Source organism: Amia ocellicauda, chromosome 10 (assembly GCF_036373705.1).
Source record: "Amia ocellicauda isolate fAmiCal2 chromosome 10, fAmiCal2.hap1, whole genome shotgun sequence".
Taxonomy (NCBI): Eukaryota; Metazoa; Chordata; class Actinopteri; order Amiiformes; family Amiidae; genus Amia; species Amia ocellicauda.
In genome coordinates this window covers 36,658,802-36,671,852 of record NC_089859.1, presented here as the reverse complement: position 1 = coordinate 36,671,852, position 13,051 = coordinate 36,658,802, and the positions used below count along the sequence as shown (strand labels likewise).

The following is a 13,051-nucleotide window of genomic DNA, read 5'->3' as shown; positions in this document are numbered from 1 at the left end:
ATGGAGCAAAGCTGGGAAGGGCCCAAGTTGACTTCTTTGCCACCCAAGCCGTGACCCACTGCCTCCTGTGGTTCTCCCTGGATACAGGAGGAGGCCCACTGAGAGTGGACAACTTTGCTCAACCGTGGCCTTGGGAACTACTGTATGCCTTTTCCCCACTGACATTTCCTCCACTCACTCTGGAGAGGATTCGCCAGGAAGGAGCTCACGTACTCCTGAGTACCCCCCAGTGGCTGAGACAGCTATGGTTCACAGTACTGACGCAGATGCTCAGTGCAGAACCCTGGCAGCTTCCACAATGCAAAGACTTGCTCAGCGAAGTGAACGGACTCCTGTGGCATCCCAACCCAGCACTGTTGCAGTTATGGGTCTGGTCCCAGAAATGCGCCATCTAGAGGCGATGGGACTGCTAGACAGTGTGGTGGAAGCATTACGATCAGCCAGAGCCCCTACTACCGGGATTCAGTATGCTTACAAGTAGTCAGTTTTTCAGAACTGGTGCCTGACAAGGCAGTGGCAGGTTGCATCTGACAGGAGGAGACTTTTCACAGACACCAAGGGCAGGTCTTCTTCCTGCCAGCAGGGGCCCCTATTGGGTAGCTTTTGTACAAGCTTTCCCTGATTGATTAGTCAGAAGGATCTTCCCATTCGCAGACCTACCAACCTTTGACATCAAAGTATGCTGGTATGCATTGTAACACCAAAATACGCAAAAATAGGGCTGAAGTTCTGCACACTTGCCGTTATTAACCCCATTGATTGAAACATTGACCAGAGCCAATCCAGGCTCGAAATATGGAAGATTGATAATATCATACCGTCACTCTCCCAGGCTGGGAGGCAAGATCCCACCTCTTGTCCCTCACTCTGTTGCTTCATAAGCTCCACTGCACGCGTGGCTCTGACGTCAGTCTCAATGTGAGCAGGACACCCCGATGCAGAGCTGTGGTGCTTGGATGCAAGTCGAGCACTAACATTCTTGGCTGAATGTATATTCGTTACACGTGAAATAAAGCATCTCAGTGTTTATACATTATGAAGCACTTAATTTGGCAACTGATTAAAAACATTAGAAGGGCGGTCGATGAGGAGTGAGAATATCACGTTTAGGTGTATTTATACCAGTATGTGAAGAGCACCGTAGGGACGGTCATAGCAATGCAGAAAGTGGATTTTATGCACAGTCCTCCCCCAAAGTTACATCCAATTTTGGTTCCGAGACCGGCGAGTCGATACCAAGTAAGTCGAGACGCATGTTGAAGCAGAAGCATCTCTACTTGAAACCATTGTGACAATTCGAGTATACCACAAACGCTTATGAACTGTAAACAAGTTTTTTTGAGAGATGATTTCATTAAAAGCACCAGTTAAATCAACAAGAGATGACTATAGTTTAACAATGTATTGTCACCACATGTTATTCGTTCTCAAAACAGTAACCGCTCATACCGTAATTACACATATATATGGAATATAAGAAATCTGAACATAGAACATACTCCTTTTATACAAGTAATTATTGTATTACAAATACTGAATATAAAAGCACCAACTGCAAAATGAAGCTATGGGGCTGATTTTTTTATTAGGTTCACTGCTTATTTGATATAGTTCTAGTGCCAGATACATTCATGAAACCGCCAAAAATGCCTGGCAAAGCCCCCTTGGAACCCCCACCAGGGCTTCACCCATGGACCCCAAAGGTGGCCTCGGCAGCCCCCATACACCAGGCTTAGGTTGTAGCACCTTAGGCACTCCTCTTCAGACCTTTTGTGTTGGAAACAAAACTAACATGTGCGATACTTTCTCGCAGCCATGCACGGCATAGCAAGGTTAGCTAGACCAAAAAGTAGACTAACATTTTAGATATTATTCATTGACTGTGCTGTTGTTCACTTTATTTATTCATTAAATCTTGTCATTTTGTATTGAGAGCTGAAGTAAACCGCAATGAGTTACATATACTTATGTTTTCAGGTAGCTACAGAGGCTGTTTTTCTTTATTAATAATTTATTTGCACTTTATATTGAGAAAAAGCCTATCAGGGAGCACTATCCCAATACCAGGACACCAGGTTAACGTAAAAACAAAGTAATAAAGGAATTGTTATTCGAAGTATATGCATAATGTATTGTTTTCCGGTGGACAGGTTGAGGAATATTGTGCATATGCATACAATTTTAAGTGTCTTTAGCTTATGCCGCTGATGTGCTACTAAAAAAAAATGTCCAGCTTTGGCAGGTTTACATTCGGTAAGGGCTGGCTGTCTTTTTCAGGGAACCGGGGTTATGATGATAACCTATCGTTTGTATTAGAGGTTGTTTTTCTTCCAGTGTAATGTGATCTATTAGCAGATTTAGCCTTTGTGTGATATTGTGTTTCTCTGCTTTTCCAGTTCAGGAGATGTTTTCTTGGCAATATTTAACACTATGAGAATTAGGGTTGGATTTTATGGATGGGGGAGTTAAGTGTAGTTAAATCTCCAAGTAGCCCAAAAAGGAGGATGTTTCGTTTGACGTCTTGCCAGAAGTGGTGGGCAAATCCAAAAGGCATTCCATTCCATACTATGATTGGAAGGGATACTGCTGAATCATTAGTGGATAAGAGATTACATAATTTTGATAAAGCCGCAGACCAGTCAGGGTACCCAAGCTGACCCCTGTCCACTGCCGAAAACGCCTACAATGGGCAAGTGAGCATCAGAACTGGGCCACGGAGCAATGAAAGAAAGTGGCCTTGTCTGATGAATCATGAGATCAAGGTGTTGCCTTGGCCTCCAAATTCCCCATATCTCAATCCAATCGAGCATCTGTGGGATGTGCTGGACAAACAAGTCCGATCCATTGAGGCCCCACCTCGCAACTTACTGGACTTAAAGGATATGCTGCTAACGTCTTGGTGCCAGATACCACAGCACACCTTCAGAGGTCTAGTGGAGTCCATGCCTCGACGGGTCACGGCTGTTTTGGCGGCAAAAGGGGGACCTACACAATATTAGGCGGGTGGTCATAATCTTATGGCTGATCGATGTATAACAGCCAAACACACTCGTGGCATTCTTTCTACAATGGAACTCAAATATTGTTCAGAAAGTTCTTCCCAACACTGTTGTAGAAGTTCCCACAAACATGTTGCACTTGTAGGTTGCTTTCCTTTCACCCTTCTGTCCAGTTCATCCCAAACCAGCTCGATGGGTTTTAAGCCTGGAGACTGTGCTGGCCATTCCATTATTTTCTTCTAAGGTAGTTCTGACATAGCCTGGAAGTATGTTTTGGGTCATTATCTTGCTGTAGGATGAACCCCTGACAAACTATACGTGTATACCAGAGGGTATTGCATGGTCCTGCAAAATGCTGTGGTAGCTGTTTTGGTTCAGGGTGCCACTCACTCTGTGCAAGTCGCCAACTCTGGATCCAGCAAAAGAGCCCCAGACCATCACGCTTCCTCCTCCATGTTTGACAGTTGGTGTCACACATTGAGGAACCATCCTTTCGCCTACTCGACGGCGAACAAAAACCCTGCGTATTGAACCGAAGATTTCAAATTTTGATTCATTGGTCCATAAGAGCTTCCAGTCTTCAGTAGTGCACTGGCAGTGCTTCATGACCCAAGCAAGCCTCTTTTTCTTATTTTGCCATCTTAGCAATGGCTTTCTTACTGCCACTCAACCTGTCAAACCTGCAGCTTGAAGTCTTCTCTTCACAGTTGAAACTGAGACTTGCTTACTTCGACCAGTGTTAAGCTGTGCTTGAAGTTGTTGTCCTGTGAGCCACCTATCACGCAAGCTGTTGACTCTCAGAAACATGTCTTCTGATTCTGTTGTGGCTTTGGGTCTCTTCCTGAGTTTCCTCCAGTTTCCAAGTGCCTTTTGATGGTGTAGGAAACTGTACTCACTGACACCTTGGCTTTCTTTGCAATTTCTCTGAAGGAAAGACCTACACTTTTAAGGGTTAAAATGGTCTGTCTGTCTGCCATTGTTAATTGCCTTTGTCTCGTTTGCAGTACAATACTGTGCAAATAATGCTTAAGAGGGTGTAGTAACACAGTCTGTTCCTTTTGGTAAGGTTTGGTAAGTAATCAGCAAAAGTTGGGACACATGTAGGAATTGTTAGCATCAACTTTCAAGGCTTAATTTACTTCCGTGGCTGCAGAAGAGCTACAAGAGCTCTGGCAGTTTACCGCTTACCTTTTTTACCATTTCAGGTTATTCACTGGACTTGAACTGCTTAAATTTCAATAAAAACTGGAAAAATGGGGGTGTTCTAGAACTTTTGACCAGTAGTGTATCTAACTTAGAATTTTTATTCTCACAGCACTTGCTCATAGAACTGCCATGGCAGGATTTGAATCCACATCCCCCACGCCACAGTTCAGCGACCTTACCACATCACTAAACGGCGAGGCTTCAGAATCACATCATTAAAAATATGTATAATAAATTAATACCAATAATTGCCGGTATTGACAATACATTATTTTTCACCGTGGTGAGGCAGTATACCGTTTACCAGTAGAGCCCTACATTAGACCATATTGGAGTGAATTTACAGGGTGTCATTGTAAACAGAGTGATTTTGTTAATTTTCCACTAAACTGTCAGAGATTACAGTGTTCTTAAAGCAGTTAAGACGTTTTGTAGTTTTGTAGGGTAAATCGTTAATTGAAATTCCTTTGCATTCAGACTGTTACATTTCTGTCCATGGGTTGGTTTGTTTATTTGAGTATAGCCATTTTGTAATATGTTGTAGTTGATTAGGCCTAGCCAGGTAGTATTGAAGAAAATGTAGTACATCTAGGCCTCCTTTGAGTTTACTTATATGTAATGTGGTTAACTTAATCTGAGGGGTTTTATTATTGAATCTAATGTTTGGAACCAATTGGTTGTAAGTGAATTTTGGGCAGAATGGACATCTTAATTGTTGCAACTCTGCCAATGATGGAGAGTGGTAGGTTCATCCATCGGTCATCTATGATTTTTATAAATGGAAAAACATTTTGATGGAATAACTGATAGATTGGTGGAGATTTTGATGACTAGGTATTTGATACTGTCAGTGGAGAATGGGAGAGCAGGTATTTGTGCTGCAGCATTCCAGGAGTCTCCACACAAGGATTGTGGATTTAGTCCAGTTTATGGAGTAGTCTGATGTATCAGAGAATGTATGTATGACTTGATTTCAAAGGTATAAAAATACATAATCTACATAGAGACTCATCTTGTTGTTTGTACTAAGAGTTTCAATTCCTGAAATGTTGTTCCGTCTTATTGCAGCAGGTAGTGGTTCAAGGAATGTGCTTAAGCAAAAGGTGAGGGGGAGAAAGTGCATTCTTGTCTGTTGTCCCTGTGGAATGTGAAGCTTTTTTGATGTCATCCCATTTGTAATGACTGCTGCCATAGGTGATGTATAATGTCTTTATCCAGTGAATGATCGATACTCCAAAACCATTTGTTTAGTGTTGCAAGTAAAAATATCCAATCCAAAGCTTTTTCTGCATCTAATGATACAATTATTGTTTTTAATTTATTTTGTTTTGTTATGTTCATTAAATTGAATTGGCGACACATTGTTTGAAGAATGTCACCTGTTGATGAAGCCAGTTTGGTCAGAGTAGATAAGCAGTGGAGTTACGGATTCGAATGGGGTGGTTAGAGCTTTACTACTAATCTTATTTATATTTATTTAAGATAGGGGACGATAGCTAGAGCATATTGTTGGGTCCTTGGTTTAAGCAGTACTGAGATAAGGGCCGTATTTATGTGTGGCGGAATTGTTGAAGATTGTTTTATTTCAGATACCATTTTGGAAAATGGTGAAATTGTTTGCCAGAAGTGTTTATAGAACTCGGTAGGGTAGCTGTCACACCCTGGGGCCTTATTGTTTTACATTGTGTTGATTTGCTTTTTCAAAATAGTTTTATGTTAAAGATGTGTCCAATTTTTTTTGCTTGTTCTTTATTAATTAGCCTAAGGTTTGTAAGTGTTATGTGCTGTGTTTGGTTCTCTCAGGGATTTATTTAAATTACTGTAAATGTGTGAAGTGTGTTTATGTCATGTGGCGTTTGTACGGTATTACCCTCTGAGTTCTTAATTACTGGAACCTGGGAACTTTTAAATCAATGTTTAGTCTATAACATGCAGGACTGGAAATCGCCTGCTTGCTCCTGGTGGGTATTTTGAAGGCAGGACGAGTGACAAACATGAATTACTAGCCTACCTGGTGAGCAATTTGTAACCATGAGTGCACTAACTTATAGTATAGCCATAGAACACATACATAACAGTTAGGCTATATATATATATATATATATATATATATATACACTCACCTAAAGGATTATTAGGAACACCATACTAATACTGTGTTTGACCCCCTTTCGCCTTCAGAACTGCCTTAATTCTACGTGGTATTGATTCAACAAGGTGCTGAAAGCATTCTTTAGAAATGTTGGCCCATATTGATAGGATTGCATCTTGCAGTTGATGGAGATTTGTGGGATGCACATCCAGGGCACGAAGCTCCCGTTCCACCACATCCCAAAGATGCTCTATTGGGTTGAGATCTGGTGACTGTGGGGGCCAGTTTAGTACAGTGAACTCATTGTCATGTTCAAGAAACCAATTTGAAATGATTCGACCTTTGTGACATGGTGCATTATCCTGCTGGAAGTAGCCATCAGAGGATGGGTACATGGTGGTCATAAAGGGATGGACATGGTCAGAAACAATGCTCAGGTAGGCCGTGGCATTTAAACGATGCCCAATTGGCACTGAGGGGCCTAAAGTGTGCCAAGAAAACATCCCCCACACCATTACACCACCACCACCAGCCTGCACAGTGGTAACAAGGCATGATGGATCCATGTTCTCATTCTGTTTACGCCAAATTCTGACTCTACCATCTGAATGTCTCAACAGAAATCGAGACTCATCAGACCAGGCAACATTTTTCCAGTCTTCAACTGTCCAATTTTGGTGAGCTTGTGCAAATTGTAGCTTCTTTTTCCTATTTGTAGTGGAGATGAGTGGTACCCGGTGGGGTCTTCTGCTGTTGTAGCCCATCCGCCTCAAGGTTGTACGTGTTGCTTTGCTGCATACCTCGGTTGTAACGAGTGGTTATTTCAGTCAACGTTGCTCTTCTATCAGCTTGAATCAGTCGGCCCATTCTCCTCTGACCGCTAGCATCAACAAGGCATTTTCGCCCACAGGACTGCCGCATACTGGATGCTTTTCCCTTTTCACACCATTCTTTGTAAACCCTAGAAATGGTTGTGCGTGAAAATCCCAGTAACTGAGCAGATTGTGAAATACTCAGACCGGCCCGTCTGGCACCAACAACCATGCCACGCTCAAAATTGCTTAAATCACCTTTCTTTCCCATTCAGACATTCAGTTTGGAGTTCAGGAGATTGTCTTGACCAGGACCACACCCCTAAATGCATTGAAGCAACTGCCATGTGATTGGTTGGTTAGATAATTGCATTAATGAGACATTGAACGGGTGTTCCTAATAATCCTTTAGGTGAGTGTGTATATATATATATATATATACACATACACATTTCTTTTCATGGTGGAAATGGGCTTCCATAGTTGCAAGTAGAAGCACTGTACAATACATTTTTGGGTTAAGTATACCTGAAATGTATGCTGTTGGAATGCAAAGGAAAGTATTAAAATTCACCAAAATGAAAATAAAGAAAATGCAGAAATGACCTTACAACTTTGATCATGTGAAAGTCCCAGATGCAACTAACTTAAACAAAGACAAGTGGACATGCTTATGTTTTTTTTTAAACAAAAAACAACTGGAGCCTATTTGATAATTTTTTGTTTATTATTTTCTATCTTTTGCTTTTTTGTGGAAACATTAACATAAACACAAATGATAAAATTATACATTATTTCCCCTTTTTCAGGGACTGTAAGTGTAGCTTTCAAATGGAGAGTAGACCCCTAATTTTTTGTTATCAGCATAAGAAAGTTATTTATTTTGAAACCTATAAATACATAGGTATGTTCACTATTTCTTAAAAAATTATAACTTTCTTTTTTTTTTTTTTTTTTTGGAAAATGGTGCAAAATATTAATCTTTTAAAATTACTATGAACTCAATTTGTTTAATTACTGTTCTAATTAAGGTTTCTTTTCTGGTGGTATCCTAGCTGTATTGAGTATCATGATACTAAAATTTGTATTAGTTTCGTGGACCACAATTTTGGTATCGCACATGAGTCAACCCAATTGTGATCCAAAAAAAAAAGGCAATAGGAATTTCCTTGCCTCTTGGCAAAAATAAATGCTCTATTAAAAATTTCAGGCCAACCGGCTAGTGACAAAAATCCTTAAAGCTAGGGTGTGCAATCCTGAGAAGCCAGCAGTTAGTAAGCTTGTTTTGAAAGCATAGAGCTCGCCCTCGCTTCAGAGGCATCTCCAAAGCCACGCCTCCTCTATCACACATGCGCACACACACAGAGCAGAGTCTCAGCGCCAGGAGGAGAGACGTGTGGATGGAATCGATCGCAACAGTTTCAGATTACCGCATGTCTCATTCATAGGTTAGACATTACAATAATAACGAACGTAAACATCTTATTTACGGTTATTATGTTTTTTAAAAATAGTAGCTGCGGCTCGCCTTCCATTCTCGCACTCGCTCTGCACAGCGTCAAGGTTCCTGCGCTGATGATGTGTGATTGTCTGCGCGAACAAGTTGCGCGGCGGTATGCAAATATAGATTGACAGACAGGAAGGACATCCTATCATTACATTCGGACCAAATGCAATGATTGGTCGAACCTTTTTTAGTCCTGTCCCTTCCACACAAGATATATATATACAGTGAGGGGAAAAAAGTATTTGATCCCCTGCTGATTTTGTATGTTTGCCCACTGAAAAAGAAATTATCAATCTATAATTTTAATGGTAGGTGTATTTTAACAGTGAGAGACAGAATAACAACAAAGAAATCCAGAAAAACGCATTTCAAATAAGTTATAAACTGATTTGCATGTTAATGAGGGAAATAAGTATTTGACCCCTTCGACTTAGTACTTGGTTGCAAAACCCTTGTTATCAATCAGAGGTCAGATGTTTCTTGTAGTTGGCCACCAGGTTTGTACACATCTCAGGAGGGATTTTGTCCCACTCTTCTTTGCAGATCCTCTCCAAGTCATTAAGGTTTCAAGGCTGACGTTTGGCAACTCGAACCTTCAGCTCCCTCCACAGATGTTTTATGCGATTAAGGTCTGGACACGGCGAGTTGAGTTGATGCCAAAGAGCTCAATTTTGGTCTCATCTGACCACAACACTTTCATCCAGTTCTCCTCTGAATCATTCAGATGTTCATTGGCAAACTTCAGATGGGCCTGTACATGTGCTTTCTTGAGCAGGGGGAACTTTCGGGTGCTGCAGGATTTCAGTCCTTCACGGCGTAGTGTGTTACCAATTGTTTTCTTGGTGACTATGGTCCCAGCTGCCTTGAGATCATTAACGAGATCCTCCCATGTAGTTCTGGGCTGATTCCTCACCGTTCTCATGATCATTGTAACTCCAATAGGTGAGATCTTGCATGGAGCCCAGGCTGAGGGAGACTGACAGTTATTTTGTGTTTCTTCCATTTGCGAATAATCACACCAACTGTTGTCACCTTCTCACCAAGCTGCTTGGCGATGGTCTTGTAGCCCATTCCAGCCTTGTGTAGGTCTACAATCTTGTCCCTGACATCCTTGGACAGCTCTTTGGTCTTGGCCATGGTGGAGAATTTGGAATCTGATTGATTGATTGCTTCTGTGGACAGGTGTCTTTTATACAGGTAACAAGCTGAGATTAGGAGCACTCCCTTTAAGAGAGTGCTCCTAATCTCGGCTCCTTACCTGTATAAAAGACACCTGGGAGCCAGAAATCTTGCTGATTGATAGGGGATCAAATACGTATTTCCCTCATTAACATGCAAATCAATTTATAACTTTTTTGAAATGCGTTTTTCTGGGTTTTGTTGTTGTTATTCTGTCTCTCACTGTTAAAATACACCTACCATTAAAATTATAGTCTGATCATTTCTTTGTCAGTGGGCAAACGTACAAACTCAGCAGGGGATCAAATATATATTTATATTATATTATATATATATTATTTACATACATACATTTAGACCACTTAATTATTGATTGCTATCAGCATGTGAAGAGACTTTCAACCAGTAACAAGAAATGTTTCTGCAAAAGATTGCATACCCTACCTTTAAGTTGCAGCCCTGATAACATGTAATACATTTAAAAAATATATAATTCAATAACGTATATATTTTTAATAAATGAATAGCTTGTTAATTTATGGTGATTGTAGTGTTCTATATTTTCAGACCCCAACAGTAACACTGGAACGGTTTCTTCAAGCTCTGGCCCAGGCTGTAGACAAACAATTTGAAGAGAAAGCTAACCTGACTAACAGTGTGTGAGGTCATCTGTGAGAATATCATCAGCCCTGGTTTGTACCATTCAGTTCTAGAAGGGTATAGACACATTCATTAAAATAGTTTAATGTTATGACTAACTTACTGTCCCTTTGAATCATATTTATTTTGCCTTTTTATAAAATACTGTACATTTACTGTTTAACACCAGATGTACTGCTACTTTTTCATTTTTACAAGCTTTCTGTAATGATATCAAACTACCTTTTCAGTTAAAGAAATGCATCTGTGTGTTCTCTACTTCTGTGTTATTTTTTTCTCCTCTCCTCTCGCTCTCTCCTTTCCTCTCTCTCGCTGTATGTATATTGAACTACTGCATAATTGTTGTCCATAACAGTGTCTGGCAATTGTTTTTGTTTTTTGTAGTTTAAGAAAAGGAAAAGCTTTTTAACTGTCCTAATTCTAGTAAATGTATAAAATGTATACATAGTACTTTACTGAGATCAACATTTCCCTGAATGGTTTATTAAATTTGAAAAAGTAAAACTTTTCAGTCATCGATTGTCTCCACTTGCTTAAACAAATGTACATGACCAAATCAGTCCATAAAAAGTTGATGATTGAGTATTAGCATTAATATAGAGGATTATAGTGATAAACAATATCATCTTCCCACTTTGCATCTAGTGTTGGTTTCCAAGCTCTGTCCTTTTGTCAAATGTTCAACATTTCTGGCAAAAAATACGTTATTCTCCCAAAAATATCAGTGAATCAGTAGGGGAAAAAACAAAACAAAGGAATGCAATTTCAATAATATACATTATACTTACTGAATTCGTATTTACAAGAAACTTGTATTATTATTTTGTTTGCTGCATTGTTTATTATTTATTGTGCCTAAAAACTATAATAAAAATTTTCATTATTTTCTTTCCAAATGCTTTTCTTTGAGTATAAATCCAAAAATAGTGCTGCCATAATGTGTTTACAAGTGCATAGGAATTCTATCTTCCCAAAAATACTTTTTCAAAATTAAAAAAATACAGTTAGGTCCATAAATATTTGGACAGTGACACAAGTGTCATCTTTTTGGCTTTGTACACCACCACAATGGACTTGAAAGGAAACAATCAAGATGTGCTTTAAGTGTAGACTTTCATCTTTAATTTGAGGGTAGTTACATCCAAATTGAGTGAACAATTACATCAATTGTTATATGTGGTCCCCCCAATTTTAGGGGCTCAAAAGTATTTGGACAAACTAACATAATCATGAATTAAATCTTGGGTTGGTTGCAATCCTTTGCAGTCAATGACTGCCTGAAGTCTGGAACCCATACACATTACCAGCTGCTGGGTTTCTTTCCTTGTGATTGTTGGCGTAAAATTGCCCCCTATGTATTGTAATACACTTTTCAGTAAGTTACTAGTTAAAACTTGCTCTTATAAGGGTTTCTTTGTTCTTATTTGGATTTCTCTGCTCAGACTTAGCTCAGTAGAGATAATTTCTACTGCCGTGGACATTTTTTAATTAACAAACCAAAACTATATAACGTGTATTTATCAGTATAGTGTGTGCTGTGTCCTTGGTACCAGTGCTTCCATGTCTGGATGAAATATTGTTTCCCCAATTATAAAGAGTACCTCATGAATTATTGCTTCCCATGTCTCGGAACTGCCCCTGGACATATGTCAAGAAAATATTATCCAGGTTCGGGACGGCCCAGAAACTCCTTTGAAATATTACTTGTAGATGTATAAAAGGCTGTGCGAAATTTTCAATAAACGAAGATAAACTAACAGACTTCAGTGTCTGTGAATTTACTTCCCGGGCCTGTGTCCCACTGAGAGTCTACACTGTTACTGGAAGTGCTCACTGGGGGGCCTGATTCACTGGGATCCGAAGGGTTGTTTCAACTGAAGTGTTGTACCTTAACAGTGATGCTCTGTCAGGCCTGTACTGCAGCTGTCTTTAGTTCCTGCTTGTTCTTGGGGCGTAAGAAAGTGAAATGCTTGCTCAATTGGATTCAGGTCAGGTGATTGACTTGGCCAATGCAGAACATTCCACTTCATTTGCTTTCACAGTATGCTTCAGGTCATTGTCCATTTGCACTGTGAAGTGCCGCCCAGTGAATTTTGAAGCATTTGGCTGAATCTGAGCAGATACTAGAGCCCTAAACACTTCAGAATTCATCCTGCTGCTTTTCTCACCTATCACATTATCAATAAATACAAGCAACCCAGTTCCATTGGCAGCCATACATGCCCCTGCCATAACTTTATTTATTTATTTATTTATTTATTTATTTATTTATTTATTGGCAGATGCCCTTATCCAGGGTGACTTACAAAACATAAGCACAATAAAGTGCAAAAATACAGTTCAGTACAAGGCATCAAACATTACAAATTCAGATTTACATAATACAAAGCAATTCAAAACATAATACATTTTACGAATTCCAATTTACACAAGTGAATACAATAAATTAGGTTTTACATCCTGGATAATAAAAGTTAAGTGTAGACAAGATGTTAGGTCACAGTCAAGGGCTACGGTCAAGGGAGCAAGGGGGGGATCAAAATAATACGAGTATTAGTAACGCAAGAAGCATGGTAAAATGTTGTGAAATGCTATC

General features: G+C 39.8%; 1 protein-coding gene across 5 annotated transcripts in view; it reads left to right on the top strand.

The window, feature by feature from the left end:
* The window catches only part of trip13 (thyroid hormone receptor interactor 13), a 74,554-nt gene that overhangs the window by 37,069 nt on the left and 24,434 nt on the right, over positions 1-13,051 (top strand). For 3 of the 5 annotated variants that reach the window (XM_066716025.1, XM_066716021.1, XM_066716022.1), the window contains one exon: positions 10,363-11,351. The exons of 1 other annotated variant lie outside the window; for it this stretch is intronic. In XM_066716025.1, the coding sequence (XP_066572122.1) occupies positions 10,363-10,458 (96 nt within the window). In that variant the 3' untranslated portion in view covers positions 10,459-11,351. Of the gene's footprint in view, positions 1-10,362; positions 11,352-13,051 lie in introns of those variants that run through there. One more of the 5 variants, XM_066716023.1, reaches the window with a different exon arrangement.